Source organism: Juglans microcarpa x Juglans regia, chromosome 1S (genome assembly GCF_004785595.1).
Source record: "Juglans microcarpa x Juglans regia isolate MS1-56 chromosome 1S, Jm3101_v1.0, whole genome shotgun sequence".
NCBI lineage: Eukaryota > Viridiplantae > Streptophyta > Magnoliopsida > Fagales > Juglandaceae > Juglans > Juglans microcarpa x Juglans regia.
Genome location: NC_054595.1, coordinates 27,528,998 through 27,545,270, shown reverse-complemented (window position 1 = coordinate 27,545,270; position 16,273 = coordinate 27,528,998). Strand labels below are relative to the sequence as shown.

The following is a 16,273-nucleotide window of genomic DNA, read 5'->3' as shown; positions in this document are numbered from 1 at the left end:
AACTTTTGGGAAACTATACACTGTCGGATTTAATTGTTAAGTCTCGCCAGAACCAATATCTTGGAGGATTTGAGCAGTCTCCAGAATAGGCAAGTCCCGTAGCTTAATTTGGTATATATACAACCAGTTACCCAACGAGAGGAATTGCCCTTTTTGTAACTTGATTTTCTATCGAACTCTGCCTAGCATGCAAAATTAGTTGGGTTCCATGGTTAGCAGGAATTGATAGATACGGCCTGTTACATGCCGAGAGGAGTTGATTTGAACTAGACTTTCTAGTGAACTCTGATTGGTAGTTCTTAGGGGGAATAGTCTCTAGGACTTCAAAAGAAAACTCACTTGGTTGATTTGAAGGTAAATTCAGGTTTGAGAATATAGGAAAGGCATGTATTTTGTTAGTTCGGATGTGGATTAAAGATTGATTTAATTCTTGGGTATGCCTTAGCAATGTAAACCTTGAGGTTTCATATTTTCTTGGTTGATAACAATTAAACGCATGCCTCTCTCTTTTTCATTCCTTTCTTCAAAGGACATGCTGGACTGCATATATCTAACTTGCATCACTTCCTCCAAAATGACATGTACTACCAAAACAGAAGGCTGACATGCATCACTCTCTAGCAAAACCACATGATCTACTTGGTACGTAGACCTGTACTTGTAGTGTGGGAATTGAAAGAGTTAAGTTGATTTGGCTATTATCTCTCGCTATAGAGTGATTTTTGCTTTTGCTCCTCATATTTGCCACTTTGTCCTCGGTTATATCATCTTATCACCTGCCTAATTCCTTCCCCAGCCTTATTTGCTACGGCCTTAAATTTCTGGCTTTGCTGGTGGAAGCTGCTTTTTTTGCCTCCAATTAAAATAAATGGATACAAGTTATGGAATTCCGCAGGAAAATGCTATTACAAAATAAGATTTTAATGTCCCATGGTTGCGTTTGTTACAAAATTGCTTTTACAAAATCTTCCTTGCTACGGGAAAATGGATAAGGTGTTAGTGAACTTGGGCTACCGTCTTCTCATGAAGTTGAAGAGGTAAGTTCTTTTAATTCATGGATAAGCTGGTATGGTTCCTCATGAGCCTGGAGCTGTCTCGGACCTCAAAACCTCCAAAATTAAAGCTTTCTTGATTGTAATGAGAGGCTGTGTAGTAAGAAGAGGTGGAATTTTATCCAACTCGTATCCCATTCCCATCCACCCATATTGTATTTTTAAACAAATTTTCTATTTTTTTTAAGGCGATCATGATGGAAAATTACGGTGGTTGGTTATCCATACGGGTTGAGCGGACTTGACAAGTGGGTGGGCCAAGTTGTGGGCTTGCGTTGCCCAGCCGATTGTTAGAGAAATTGAAGTTTCGTGCAACTTCAATTGATCCGCATGCACAAGAAGAGAAAGAAAACAACACACAAGAACACACCAAAATTTACGTGGAAAACCCTCCAGTGTAGAGGGAAAAACCACGGGGCAAATTCCGATCAAATCCACTATGATAAAAAATTGACTCAAGTCTTTGCCCAAAACTTGAGTACTGATATACAAATTGGGATATAAATAATAACATTGATAATAATCCACTCTGAGGAGCCCCGCCGGTCGCTGTCATCTTCACCTAAATCACCATGACAGCATCCCAATTTGTATTTTCCATCGGATCGATCGAGCAGGCTAGTACCCTCTTTTCTTTCCTCTTAATTTCCACAGTAGAGCCTTGTTCTGACTGATTCTACGGGTTAAAAAATCAATCAGAATTTCACGTACGCATCAATTAATAGAAGTTTATCTCGAAAGACTTAAATATCACGTACCTTTCTGCATGCCCCGTGATGCTCCACATGAACGTGGTTTCTTGGCCAGTCTTCTAGCCTCTGGCTTTGGTGCAGTTCGGAAGTCAATCACTTGAATTTTCCTTTTCTTATTTTCAATCTCTTTGTAGGATTGACGGAGATTTCTTGTCGTTGAGTCGAGCTTCAACTCCATATCCACTTCATCCAACGTGCTCTTTGATTTATCGGAGGACTTGGCCGGTACTACTACTTCTGAAATAATATTATTCTTCCCTTTTGGAGCATTTTCCTTCAAAGCTACTTCTTTGAGCAGCTGAGGTTTCTGATTATTTGGACACTGCTCATGCTTAGGTTCAGTTTGGAAGTCGGTGCTCTGAATGGCCTTCTCTTTCTTCGCATTTTCAATATTTTCATGATCATAGGCTTGATGGAGCACTCCCTTTGACGACTCCAGTTTCAACTCTGGATGATTCGAATTAGTACTGGAGGTGTTCTTTGACTTATCGTTGACCTTAGCACTGAAAACATCTTTTTTGAGCTGCTTTTGCATGTCGTTCCCGTGACGCTCGGGTTTGTCCTTCTCGAGAAGTAGACCCGAAGGATGTCTTGGAAGCGCGAATAACTCCCAGTTGGGCTTCAAAACTTCTATGACCGTCAGCATTTGCTTGCCGGTCCTACGTGGCTTGGGTTTCTCCATTAGATTTCCATCATCATCAATATCGTCAAAAAACTTGAGGATATCGATCCCGGTCGGGGCGAAGATCAGAGCCTCTTCATCGAGTGGTGGACACGGAAGTGCACAGTTCATATCCATGCTGTAAAAAACATAGAGATATAGCAATTTAACGACATTGATCAAACACATCAATAATCCACTGGGAGAAGTCCAAGTCAAATATAACTCTCTTCTAAGATTATTCAAAATTCAAAATCCCATCAGTATGTACGGCGCGCATAGCTAGCTCGAGCGCGAGCAAAGATAGATATATATATATATATATATTCAAGAAGCCATAGCCAAGGTCAAAGGACTTTTATCAAATTTATATGGGGAAAATCTCTGTGATCATATTGAATCGTTGATCATTAATTTGTTGAATTCTCAGTTTCAAAATGCATGTTCACTGATTCTCTTGAGCAAACACTTTGACCATGCAGTATAACTATGATGATGATATTCGAAATTAGAACAAGGACTATCGAAACCCAAGAATGATTATATATATTCTTGAAAACATAAAGAAACAAAGATTTTATTATATAAATTGATCTAAATACATCCAAGAATCTTGATCTTTAACTCTCAGTTTCAACAACTTCATGATTCTTGAGCAACTTAACCCTAGATCATGCAGCATAACAACGATCTTGATATTCAATCTTAAGAACAAGGACTAAAGAAATCCAAGCATCTTGATATATATTCTTTAAAAATATATAAAGAGAAAAAAAAAATCTACAACGTAAAGTCCAAAGAAATCCAAAAATCTTGATCATGAATTCTCATTTTCAAAGAGTTGACTGAATCTTGAGCAAACCGGCCTAGATCATGCAGCAAAGCATGAACCATCTTGATATTCTTAAGAACAAGGACTAAAGAAATCCAAGAATCTTGATATATATTCTTTAAAATATAAAGAAAATACACATTCTACAATCTAAAGTCTAAGGAAATCCAAGAATCTTGATATATATATGTTTCAGAACAAAGATCGGACTATAAATATAATCAGAGAAGCCATAACCAAGGTCGCGAAGGACTTCGATAATTTTTGATTAATTCTCAGTTCCAAGAATGTCACTGACTAAAGAATCTTGATATATTTTCTTTAAAGCAAATATTCTATAACACAGAAAATAAAGAAATCATGCATGCAAGAACCTCGATATATATTCTATGAATGGTGACGAACATTTCTTGAAGAGCAAAAACGCTAACAATGATCAAAGCCATAGATAATATCAAAGGAGAAAGCAAACATAAATGCATGCATGAGAGAGATAATCCTGTGAGACCTCAACCTTGAAAATGGCGATCGATTAGTGAGACACACGAACGATCGAAGAGCTTAATCTGGAGGTTTGGATTTTTGCGAGACGAAAGTAATTGGTTTGCATGTGAGACTGAGGAATAATGATGGCGTATATATAATATGAGGTTTCTGTGGCCACACACGGTACGTATTTATAATGTTTAACGGCCAGCTCGAATTAATATCGTTGGTCGTTATCTTTTACATCTATTAATCATAATCTCCTCTCGTTTGCTTTATCTTTTTTTTTTTTTTTAGAAATTGTATTTTACTACATTTAATTTTGAAATGTCGATATACTACTTATAATTAATCCTTTGAAAAAAATGAAAAAGATCCTTAATTCATAAGAAATTCAATAAATACTTCAACGAACAAGCAGGAACTCTTAAGGTTGATTAATTTGCTTATTTTTGGTTCTATTCCACTTCAACAATAATGCTACATGACACGTAGTACTACCATGCTTGACATGGCATATATATATACGATTCCACGTTGCAAATTAAACTGTAGAGCATTGCTATTCATAAGCCCATACACCACACACCATAATTTTTTTTATTTTTTTAAAATTTTTTTAAAGTTTTTTTTGGTTTTATTATTCTTAAAATAATTGAATTATTTTACTTATAATCCATATATCACACGTTTGATAAGAGAATAAAATTAAAAAAATCATAAAAAAGGCTTAGGAATAGAATTTTTCTAAACTGTATGAATTAAGTAATTAAGAAATATAATTACTGCAAATGCAATATCATTTTCATCCTTTATATTAACTCATGCCATGCATATAATAAGTACTATTTCAAAGTTCCATTAATTAACATCCTTATAATTTTTATTTATTTTTTAATAAAAAGCTGACTGAGTCAAAATAGATATATTAGCTTGAAGTACAGCTTATAGCTAGGAGTCATAATTTCATATGAAGTACGAAAAAGAATTAGTGCTCTTTGAGTCAACGGAGTTTTTCGGTACGTGCATATAATATACACCTAGGAATTACTAACACAAGGTTGGGTCTCAAAAGAATAGCATCTTAGATTGTAGAGAAGATGAGGACCAAACTTTTATAAGACTTTCCGAAACAAGCAGAAATTTTGTTTGATAAGCACAATATGCGTTTCGGAAACTTGATAAGACACGGGTCTCGTGTATTCCATAAGTAGTCGAGTCGGAGAGAGGCCCGGCCCATGACTATGTGGATGGATGGCTGAGAGCTTGGTTTTTATTTTTATTGACCTTTTTCGTTTAGCTTGTTCTTTTATGTTTTCTTTTTACTTTTTCAAGATTAGTTGTATTATTTTTATTTTAAGCTTAATCTTGTCGCTCACAACTGTTTTAAAATTTTTAAAAAAAAAAACTCAGAAAATTTCATCTCGAACTTTGAAAAAAAAAAAATAACAATTAAGTGGAGATGGGTGCATCCATAATACTACACCTCTTACAAGAAAGAAGAAGGGAGAACAGGACATTAATCAAATGCACTCGACTGCCAAATTGTTCCACCATAACATTTATCCTGACAAAGTTCTTTGAATTGAAATCTGGAAAACCAAAAAAAAACATTGCAAACTGAAAGTCCCTCGTCCAAGAACACATCCATGGGAGCATCCAAACCTTTTCCAACCAACATTTTTCCTAAGCCACAAGAGTGCTGGCTGTGGTAGATTCACTGCCAAAAGAACCAATGAATAAGTATTGTTGCAAAGCGAAGCACAAAACAGAAACACAACATCCAATTGGAAAACATATACATTGTGACTAGGATCATTCCAAGAGAATTGAAAGACCATGTAATCTTTAACATGTACACAATTCATTCTTGACACCATTAATTCAGCAACTTCCACATGCAGTAATTTGAACGCTTAAAATACATTCCAAAAAGCGATCTGTGAATGCAGAAAGCATTAATGCACAAATAATCAATTACACATCTATAGCCAGTAGCCTTTGAGCCAAATGGCATGCGTGAATTGCTTACCAATCAAAAATAGAAGTTTTTCTTGGTAATAGGACAAGTACAACAGAACACAAAACCGAGAAAAACATATTGCTGGCCATAATGCCATTCATAAGAAGTCCACGTGATCAATCCTGGTTAAACCCCGGACCCTGTACCGCGTCCCCATCCACACGGATCAAGTACATCATCAGTTTTTCAACAATGGGACTTGGCCCCAATAAACTGTTTGCACCCAAGGATTAGAACCTTAGATTTGGACAGAGCATAACAACAAGACCAAGGCCCTTAACACCTAAGCCAATCCCTAGGGGTGATCTGTCCTTTACATCTCTACAACCTTTATGCATTTATATTTGAGAACTTGCTGCTTCTCTGATACAATGTTAATGTGAATATATAGCTGGCCATTGATAATACTGCTACCCAGTCAATTCTTTGCAATTCTAAAGCCTCTATGCATTTCTATTTGAGAACCTGAAGATTCTCTAATACAATGGTAAAATAAGTTGAAATCAAAGATAAACGTTCATATCCACCTACAACCAGGGGAACAATAGGACCAGTGATTATCTAAAAACTTGTAGAATAGCAAGTATGGAAACTTACTATTTCCATACAGGTGGCAGCTTCTTTGTCTTCTTGTAGTAGCGAGCTAGGCGATGGATCCTGCTCTCAACCAAAATCAACCTAAACTTGGAATCTTTGTCCTTCCTATTCCTCTCCAAATGCTTGCGGATCGAGACTGCTTTCTTTATGAGGTGGTACAGATCCTCCGGAATTTCAGGAGCAAGTCCTAAGATATGAAAAAAAATGTAATATAAATACACTAAGATTCCCTTCAGATCTCGAAATAGAGCACACAGCAGGATGGAAATGACAAAAATACAAACCATGGGCCTTCAATATACGCAAAATCTTGCTTCCAGTAACAGTCTTCACCTGAGCAATCCCATGAGAATCCCGAAGAATAACACCAATTTGAGATGGGGTCAGACCCTTCTTGGCAAATTTGCAGATGTTCTCCTCGACCTGAAAGATCAGACCGAAACTGAGAGCTATAACATACAAGCAAGAATTTGAGATTTGTTTCACTAAACATGGGAGACGTCACCTTCACTCACAAATTACTAACAAGCCTGGGACATTCTATCATCAAATGTTAAGACATTATCAAGCATTTCAAAATGCATCCCCTTGCCTTTTGAACTCCATTAAGAGCCTTTCTGACAATTCTCTCCTTGTGTCGCATTAAAAAATTGTTTCATAGAACAGGAAAAGAATTTTATTCGAATCGCTACTAACATATGAAATTACTCTGCGAGTCATTCTTTTTAAAATAAGAGTTGCTACCTGTTCCTCATAAAAGGCATGATATAACCATGATGAACAAATGCTGACAAAATTTCAGAACAAATGCACAGCTAAAGCTCAACATCTAGTCATACATCACATATTACGAAGATGGTATGTACTTATTTAATCTCAATGCAACGATAGGTTCACTTTGATGAAGCTAATTTGAAATATAATGTAATGAAATAAGCTAAATTCCTATTCAAAATATTTTGGAGAACAAGTACAGACCCTAGAGTTTCAATTCCTAACAAGAAAAATACTTCCATCAAAAGTTGCGAATTCTTCAATGCATTTTCTTGTCGAAAAAACAAACTTACACTATTTTCATATCGATAGAAATTCAGTTCCCGTAAAAATATATTCAGAGAGCTCAAATAAATAAAGCCTGGTGCAACTATTTCTACTCGCTCATATTCTCAGCCACCAAGCACACCGTAATTCAGTCACAAATAAATCGAAGGGGTGGGGTTCTCACATCCTGATAAGAGATCTTCAGCCAGCTTGGTGGTGTCCTCTTGTAAGGGAGAGCAGAAGCCGAAATACCCTTACTGGGAAAAAAATAAGAGTGAATTCAAACAAAAAAATAAATCAAATCAACAGTTTACAAAGACGTTTTACATCAAAGAACGAACCCTCGACTGTGCATGCGACCCATGGTGACGACGAATGAGTATCTCTGGCTCTCTAGCTGTGCCTCTCTCCCTGTGTTGTGCTCCTCTCTCCCTGTGTTGTGCTCAGAGAAATCCCAGGGAAGAAGAGGCTAGGGTTTTTATCGTCTTAGACAATTGCAATGGAGTTCCCGGGTTATGTTGGGATTCTTGTCCAGGCCTGATTTGTTGGGCTGCTTCTTGGCCTAGTGAGTTTTCGATGTATGGGTCCAGTCTTGGTCAACACCAATCCACTCCTTGGCCCAAACACCCGACCTTAGGCATTTAAAATCTCAAATTGGCAACTTTTTTGAGTAATTCTGTTTATAATCGTAAAGTGCGTAAGTATTATACAATCATTTTGAAAAAGAATAGGGTCTATTATAAAAAATTAATTTTTTTTCATGTAGGTTTTGTATTTACTCACTTTTTTTTCAAAATAATTACCCGACACTTACACACTTCACGACTGTAAATATCATTTATCTTTTCCTAATATTTTTAACTACTCTCAAAATCTTTGGGTTGGTATCTTTAAACCCCAATAATGCAAATACAACTCTCCTAGGAATCACATAAACAACTAACAAAAATTGAGCAAGGTGATTGTCAAAGAGGATTTCTTTATAAAACCATAATAGTTCAAAGAGTGGTGCTACTCTATTGCTCAGAGTGCACCGCTCCATCTTACCGCTAATTTAAAATTTTGTTTTTTTATTTTTCTTCAATTATTTTATTCATATTTTTTTTATCATTTTAAAATATTTTAAAAAAATATAAAAATATATCAATACACTAATAATCGCTTTCTTAACTATTAAGTAAAGAAAAAAAAAATTAAAATACATTAGATGTTAGAATGAGAGAGCAAATAGAGTGGACAAAGTAGCATTTTTCTAGTTCAAAATCCGCACATCTTAGATGATGGGATGAATGATTGGCGAGTTCATTCCATCATCCATCTTCCAGATTTCCTGCTAAAGAGATAATGTGAATGAATATTCAAGAGATTATGTATTGACAGATTTGAAATGAGTCACAGCTCCTTCACTACCCTACACCAAAGGGTCATGAGGTTTTCTCTGTTGATTCATGCACAAATAGTAAACACAGATATGGTGGAAGATGGGTCTTGTCTAACAAAACAATTATGAGAAGGGAGAAAATGAAAGGGGGAGGCCAACTCATAAAAGTAGGGGGGGTTGAGGAAAGTGAAAAAGATGGGATCTTGTCTAAGAATTAGTAGCTCCAGCCTAGGTAGTTGCAAACAAAAGTCAGTTAGCAATTTGTCTCACTCCTGTGGTTTGTTTGTGGAAGAGAATAAAGAAAACATCTTCAAGACAACAACTTAAGAGGAACAAAAAGAAAGCTGTAAGAGATTCATTTTCAATGGCAAATGAGCAATCCATCCAGCAAGGATGTGAGAAGATAACCGATCGAGTTCCTTCGGACAAAAGGTTAAATGATAACCCCCCATGTATTTATGCCTAAGTGTCTGAAATGATGGAAAATGGAGGTTGACCCGTCAGTTTTGTTGTAGTTATTAGGATACTGTGAGAATATTTTCGACATGTAGACTAGACTATGATTTTGTATACAACATACGCCACCATAGTTTTCTATCCTACAGTGTTTTTTTTTTTTTTTTGTTTACAAATTTATAAATATGAACATATATAGGTTCTCTTACAATAAGACACGTAGACCTCACTGAATATTTGACCATTAATATGGATTAAAAATATAAGACACGTAGCAGAAGCTTAATGGTCAGGGTGTAAATTGTTGATTTTGATAGTTTAGGATGCAAATTTAAAAAAATGTGATAATTCATGGATATAAAAATATAACTTTTATTGAAAAGAAAGACAAATGATTCCCCGGACTGATTTGAATTCAGAAATGAAATGATTTTAAATGATAATATGAGATGAGATGAAACACTTTCTAAATCTAAATAGGACCTAAAAGATAAGTAATTGCAGTGATAATTAGAGAGGAAAGAAGGTAGATGAGAATGCTTCCATGATGTGGCTTGAGGCTGACTACTTTCTTACTAATGAAAGTTTTGAAGTTCTGATAAACAAAATTAAGATGCTGGAATTGTGTTTCCCTCTCCTCTGCTCTGAAATGAATGGCAGAGCCAGAGGGGCAAACATAATGCAGTCCACTGGAAACAAAAAAAAAAAACATTTCCAGCTAGTGTGGCTGTTCTGGTATTACGGGTCACTCGACCTCATTAAAGTTGGTAATGGAAAGCACCATCATGAACAACTTTTATGAGGATTGCATCATTCTGGCTTTGAAAATTAACAACAATCGCCTAACAACTCTCTCTGCTCTTTTGATTTTACCCAAATTTTCTCTCTGGTTATCATTCAAGTTATTTAGCCAGTCATTATCATGCTTATTTGTAATTTAAGCTACCTTAAATTAAATGATTTTATTATGCTCATGCTAGGCTACTTTGATTTCAAGAATGGAAATATATATATATATATATATTTTATTATGGGTTTTGTGATTTATAATCACACTAGTTGATTTGTCGCTAATCAATACGCTTTTTATTTAATTATCAACATATATATATTTATATATATATATATATATATATAACTATTTAAACTATTCTACATGAACCAATACACCTAAAGTTGGAAAATAAAAGACAACAACTCCAAGTAACGTTGCTTTAAAAAGTTTTGAGGGACTAGCGGGTTTACAGAGAATATAATATTTATTACTTGTGTTGTATATAATTTTTAAATATGCATGTATTCGTTATTAAATAGTGTTAGTATCATTATTTTATAAAAAGAAAGTGTTATAGACATAAAAATGTTATACAAAATTAAACTCATAAACTTACCTGGTTTTATGTGATTCATTATATTTACTTTATTATAAAAATAATTTTACAATCTGACAGATCAGATCAAGTCGCGTTATTTTGTGGATTTACTTTTATATCATTACTTTGTAATTAAAGTATTTATCTTTATAAAAATACACTCATTTTTAAAGTGTAATATATAAAAAGTTGTGACAAAATTATTTGTCTATCGTTACCATTTCAAAAATCAATATTACCTATCACGTACATTCCCAACAGAAAAAAAATCTATTCATCATCTATTTTTTTATCATCTTCTGATTATTTCATGATGTGGCGTTGAATGATTTATTAAATTCATGGGATGATGAGAATGAGGTTGATGAGTAGCATTACTCTTCTCAAAATTCTGATCTGTGAATGTCGGGAAAATATATGTTTTGGTCCCAAACATTAGTTACAGTTTCACTTTACCGCACGTTCATTTCACTTCAGAGAATTGGTATTGGACTCATCAAATGAGTATCATCTTTAAAATTTAATGAATTTGTATTTAAAATCACTATATTAGATTCAGCATATACTAAAATCTTCAGTTTTGAACTACAATATATTTAAGTTCATCTTTAAATTTGAAGATTAACTGTTCATACTTTATAACCATTATTTTATTTACTTAAATTATTATTTTTTAATTTTGAGCTACAATATATTTAAGTTGAGAAATAATAATTTAAGTATCAAATTAAAGTATTAATTAACATATAGTTAATGTAATTATAAAATATGAAAAAAATAAATTAAAAATATTATTATTAAAAAAATATATATTTTAGACAAATTTGATGAAATCCCACATACACTACGTCCCCACGGTTACAAACTCACACTCTTTTTTTTTTTTTTTTAAAGAAAATGACGATATTTCAATTTTATTGATAATCCTTATTTTTTACGAAGAAAAATTATAGCTACAACCAAATGAGGTTACAAATATTCGAGAAAACCAAACCCATGCATCAAAAAAGATGAAACAAAGCGACCACAAAACTAAACAGTCAAAAATGTTCATAAAAAATTACAAGCCCAAGAAAAATAAAAAGAAACAAATTAAAGGCACCTGCAAAAGGAAAAAACCAACAAAAATTATCAACGAGGAAAAGTTCATGAAAAAACGAGGAAGAAAAGTTCAAAAAAGGCACCGTCATACTTTTCCCTCCGATCTTCTTCCAGTTTCCTACAAAGTTCAAACCAACTATATCTGTTCTATTCTGAGGTTGGAGTTCTCTCTCGCATACCGCTCATGACTTCCAAACCTTAAAACCCAACCGAAAAAAAAGGGTTAAGAATAGAGAACTCTCGATCGGGACTTTCTCAGAATATTTCAAGTCGTCTTCACTCTTCCACAGAAAAACTTCCAACCTTTCCTACAAGCCTACACAAAAACCTCGAGCTTTTAATTCCTTCCCATTTTTCTTCAAACATGATTCCTTCCTTCAGCCTCCTCTCCCCTCTCTTCTTCCTCTTCCTCTTTCCCTCTCCGACCATTCCCTCACTCACCGAGCTTCCCACTCTCATGGCCATCAAGGCCTCTCTGGACCCTCAAAACGAGTTATTGGCTTCATGGATCCCAAATACTGACCCATGCAGTGGATCTTTCGAAGGCGTGGCCTGCGACAAGCAAGGCCGCGTGGCCAATATCTCTTTGCAAGGGAAGGGCCTCTCTGGTACGGTACCTGCAGCCTTGGCTGAGCTTAAAAGCTTGACTGGCTTGTACTTGCACTTCAATGCTCTTACTGGGACAATACCAAAGGACATTGCCCGGTTGACCCAGCTCAGTGATTTGTATCTCAATGTCAATAATCTCTCCGGGGAGATTCCTGCCGACATTGGCAAAATGTATAATCTTCAAGGTTAGTTTAATGTCCAATACTGGATAAAACATCTAATGGAAAGTAACGAAAACTGGAGAAGATTGCATCTTTCCATCGTTTTGACTCTCAGTTTCTTTCCTCAGCATATCATATTTGGGTCTTCTTAAACATTGGAATCTAGATCAGGTTTAGCTGTGTGCATTGAAAGCTTCAATATTTGCGATGTCTTTTATCTTGTTTCCCAATGAAACAAATAAAAAAAAAAAAAAAAAAAAAAAAAAAAAAAAAAAAAACTAGATAGAACTACATAAACACTTCACCGAATGAAACAAATATCAAAATCCAAAGATAGAACTACATCTATCAACCAGTGATATTGAAACTGCCCTGAAATTCAGCAGATTCAGAAACTTATCTCCACCCATTTAGCAAGTCTTGCGAACTACCTCTCCAAAAAAACTAGATCAGTTCCCAGTGAAGCTCATAATTTCTCACTTTGATTCACAAATACCACACTGAAACCAAAAAATTTTGAAGAATTCTGAGAGGGGTATTGATGAGGATGGTTCTTTCTTTTTGCTCATTCGTTCCCTCTTGCCTGAGAAATATTTCCTCTCTTGCGTCGTCACTCGTGAGCTGTTGGAGAAGATAGAAGAATCAAGAAAGTATCTGTTTTAAAAAATAAGGGTAAAATGGACAATTCACGCAGGTGAGATGGAGGGTGTGCAGGGTTTGTTAAGTGGGAAGGCTTCTTAAAAGAATTTTTCTTTGAATTATCTTGTTTTATTCACTGGTTTGGGTTTAAACTGGTGTGGTATTTGCGTGTCCTGGATCATTTATGATCTCAATTCTCGAGACTCGGTATTAAGCTAGAAACTGGGCGCAGTGAAAAAGGTTTTCAATCTTGTTCAGCGCACGCTTAATGCCTCGTCTATTATAGTTCATTTGTGTTTGAACTTGTGATGCCCATAGCCTGAACTCTTGTTTCTGAACAGAAATTTTCTCCTAGTCATGTGCAGAACAGGATGAACTCATTATTTATGTTTAAAACCAATAACTTAGCTCCTCTAGTTTGAACAGCATCTTCAAATTTCAGGGTTACCCAAAGCTTAATAATTAACTATAACCGACAAGTTCAATTTTCCCCTGTTTGCAGTTTTGCAGCTGTGCTGCAACCGGTTGACAGGGGGCATACCAACACAAGTGGGAAATATGTGGAGGCTCAGTGTTCTTGCTTTGCAGTATAATCATTTGACCGGTGCAATTCCTGCAAGTTTGGGGAATTTGCCGATGTTAACGAGGTTGGATTTAAGCTTCAACAGGCTTTTTGGCCCTATTCCAGTAAAATTAGTTAATGCTCCCATTCTAGAAGTTCTTGACATACGAAATAACTCTCTCTCGGGCATCGTCCCTTCAGGTAGCACGATCCTGCTCTCTGACATGCTCTTGTGCTTCCTGTATTTATGTATTTTCGAAAATCAAGGTGAAATTCTTAATTTTAATTTGATGGCCTTGTGGATGAAAACGCAGCTTTGAAGAGACTGCATGATGGATTCCAGTACAAGAACAATCCAGGATTATGTGGTGTTGGGTTTTCTAACTTAAGTATTTGCAAAGCTACAGATGGTTTAAACCCAAACAGACCAGAACCAATTGAACCTGGCAATCCTTCTACGAAAACTCTCCCTGAGACAGTGCCCTTAAAGTCTGAATGCAGCAAAAATCAGTGTCCACAACCATCAAAACCCCATCAAGTTGGTGTAGTTTTGGTGGTCATTGGAGTTATAATCATTGCTTTGGCTGTCAGTGGAATATTCACATTTACCTGGTACAGTGAGCAAAAACAGAAAATTGGAAGTGCCATTGACACTTCAGATAGCCGGCTTAGAACTGACCAGGTGAAGGAAATTTATAGGAAGAGTGCGTCACCTCTCATTAGTCTTGAGTATTCTAATGGATGGGATCCAATGGCTAAAGGTCGAAGTGGGTTCTCTAAGGAAGTTCTTGAAAGCTTTATGTTCAATTTAGAGGACGTGGAACGTGCAACACAATGCTTCTCAAAGGTTAATTTGTTGGGGAAGAGCAATTTCTCTGCTATGTATAAGGGGATACTTGGAGATGGGTCTGTTGTTGCAATAAAGTGCATTGCCAAGACAAGCTGTAAGTCCGATGAAGCTGAGTTCTTGAAGGGGTTAAAGATATTGACCTCATTGAAACATGAAAATCTTGTTGGGCTGAGAGGCTTCTGCTGTTCCAAAGGCAGGGGGGAGTGTTTTCTTATCTATGATTTCGTCCCAAATGGATGCCTGTCAGAGTATCTTGATGTCAAGGGTGGCAGTGGGAAGGTTCTTGAATGGACCGCCAGAGTATCTATCATTAATGGCATTGCCAAAGGTCATCCTATCATCTGTCTTCTCGCTTGATCAAGTTATTTGTTGTGTGCGTCTCTGATTGGCTGAGAAAATAGGGGGTGGGGGTGCTTTTTAACTTTCACAATATTTGCAATCTGTTCGAAAAATAACATTTAACAAGGAAAAAAGTTAGAAGTTTTAGAAATGGTCTCCTTAGAAGTTAGAATTGGCACATTCATCAGCTTGTTTCAGCTTTGTACCAGACACGCACACATGGCAGAGGAATAGCATGGTCACAAATCAAACATCTTAGTGGGTACAAATTATTAAAAAACCTAGGCGGTTTTGCTTCTCAAAACAACAACTATAACCTCGAGAATTATTTGCTGTATTTCTTGTGAGGAGTGGATTCATCACCTTGTTCTACATTGTAATTTGTGCATACTCAAACTTGATGTCCCTTCTTGGCCAGGTATTGGATATTTGCATGGAAACGAAGGAAACAGACCACCTATAGTTCACCAGAATATATCAGCTGAGAAAGTGCTCATTGATGGGTGGTATAATCCTTTGCTCTCAGACTCGGGCCTGCACAAACTCCTTGCAGATGACATTGTCTTCTCCACGCTCAAAGCCAGTGCGGCCATGGGATACCTGGCTCCAGAATACACAACCACGGGCCGCTTCACTGAAAAGAGCAATGTGTTTGCATTCGGTATGATTATATTTCAAATCATTGCTGGAAAGCGTATAATCACCCAGTTGATTCGCCAGGGGGTAGAATCGTGCAGATTTGAAGATTTTGTTGACATGAACCTTGAGGGCAAGTTCTTGGAATCAGAAGCAGCGAAACTCGGGAGAATAGCTCTACTTTGCACCCATGAGAATGCTAAACAAAGGCCATCCATGGAAAGTGTGATGCAAGAACTAAGTGGCCCTATTGGTTCTTGATTATCTCTTTTGCTTTGTCGTTCGAAACAAAAAAAGGAGTAAGATGAGGTTGTTACTAACAGCCTATAGATGCCCAAGCTCTTAGGTACTAATGTTTCCTTCTAACATCTCAGTTATTGCTCAATGACTGGACTTCTGGTGAATGACTGCGGGTTTGGTTTGTGTAAGAGCGGGCGGAGGATATGAAGTGATATTTGTGGGAGAATTTAGCCTTTAATTATTTGTATTAAACTCTAGCCATGTAAAATACAGATTTCCTCTATTATCTCTTCTTTTTTTTTTTTTTTTTTGATAGAGGGAATCCAGGTTTTCCACTTGGAGAACCGGATGATATGCCATCAGACTCTTGACTCCTCTATTATCAATATTATTGTTGTTCTTTTTTTATCAGCAATATTTGAAGATTTTGTTTACTTTCTGTTAAGAGCTTTGGCGATGGAACGCGTTATTGGTGGTTCAAC

The 16,273-nt window shown here is 36.0% G+C and overlaps 2 protein-coding genes across 2 annotated transcripts; one reads left to right on the top strand and one right to left on the bottom strand.

Annotated features, from left to right (window-relative positions):
• Positions 1 to 5,298: 5,298 nt before the first annotated feature.
• Positions 5,299 to 7,965, bottom strand: LOC121246995 (40S ribosomal protein S13-like). The gene is made up of 5 exons (XM_041145326.1): positions 7,786 to 7,965; positions 7,629 to 7,701; positions 6,688 to 6,826; positions 6,404 to 6,590; positions 5,299 to 5,503 (listed from the first exon to the last, which is right to left on the bottom strand). Exons 1-5 carry the CDS (start codon positions 7,806 to 7,808, stop codon positions 5,470 to 5,472), a joined length of 456 nt encoding a protein of 151 aa, XP_041001260.1. The 5' UTR covers positions 7,809 to 7,965; the 3' UTR covers positions 5,299 to 5,469.
• Positions 7,966 to 11,803: 3,838 nt separating this feature from the next.
• LOC121247072 (LRR receptor-like serine/threonine-protein kinase RGI5) lies at positions 11,804 to 16,080 on the top strand. The gene is made up of 4 exons (XM_041145406.1): positions 11,804 to 12,549; positions 13,667 to 13,927; positions 14,041 to 14,904; positions 15,334 to 16,080. The coding sequence occupies exons 1-4, from the start codon at positions 12,120 to 12,122 to the stop codon at positions 15,810 to 15,812; spliced, it is 2,034 nt and encodes a 677-aa protein (XP_041001340.1). The 5' UTR covers positions 11,804 to 12,119; the 3' UTR covers positions 15,813 to 16,080.
• Positions 16,081 to 16,273: the final 193 nt, after the last annotated feature.

Coding starts and splice junctions, on each gene's coding strand:
- LOC121246995 (XM_041145326.1), bottom strand. CDS start 7,808: ATGGGTCGCATGCACAGTCGAGG. Junction 7,702..7,785: donor GGTCGCATGCACAGTCGAGG/GTTCGTTCTTTG, acceptor TTTTTTTCCCAG/TAAGGGTATTTCGGCTTCTG. Junction 5,504..6,403: donor CTGCCACCTGTATGGAAATA/GTAAGTTTCCAT, acceptor TTCTTTTGGCAG/TGAATCTACCACAGCCAGCA.
- LOC121247072 (XM_041145406.1), top strand. CDS start 12,120: ATGATTCCTTCCTTCAGCCTCCTCTCCCCTCTCTTCTTCCTCTTCCTC. Junction 13,928..14,040: donor CTCGGGCATCGTCCCTTCAG/GTAGCACGATCC, acceptor ATGAAAACGCAG/CTTTGAAGAGACTGCATGAT. Junction 14,905..15,333: donor CATTAATGGCATTGCCAAAG/GTCATCCTATCA, acceptor CTTCTTGGCCAG/GTATTGGATATTTGCATGGA.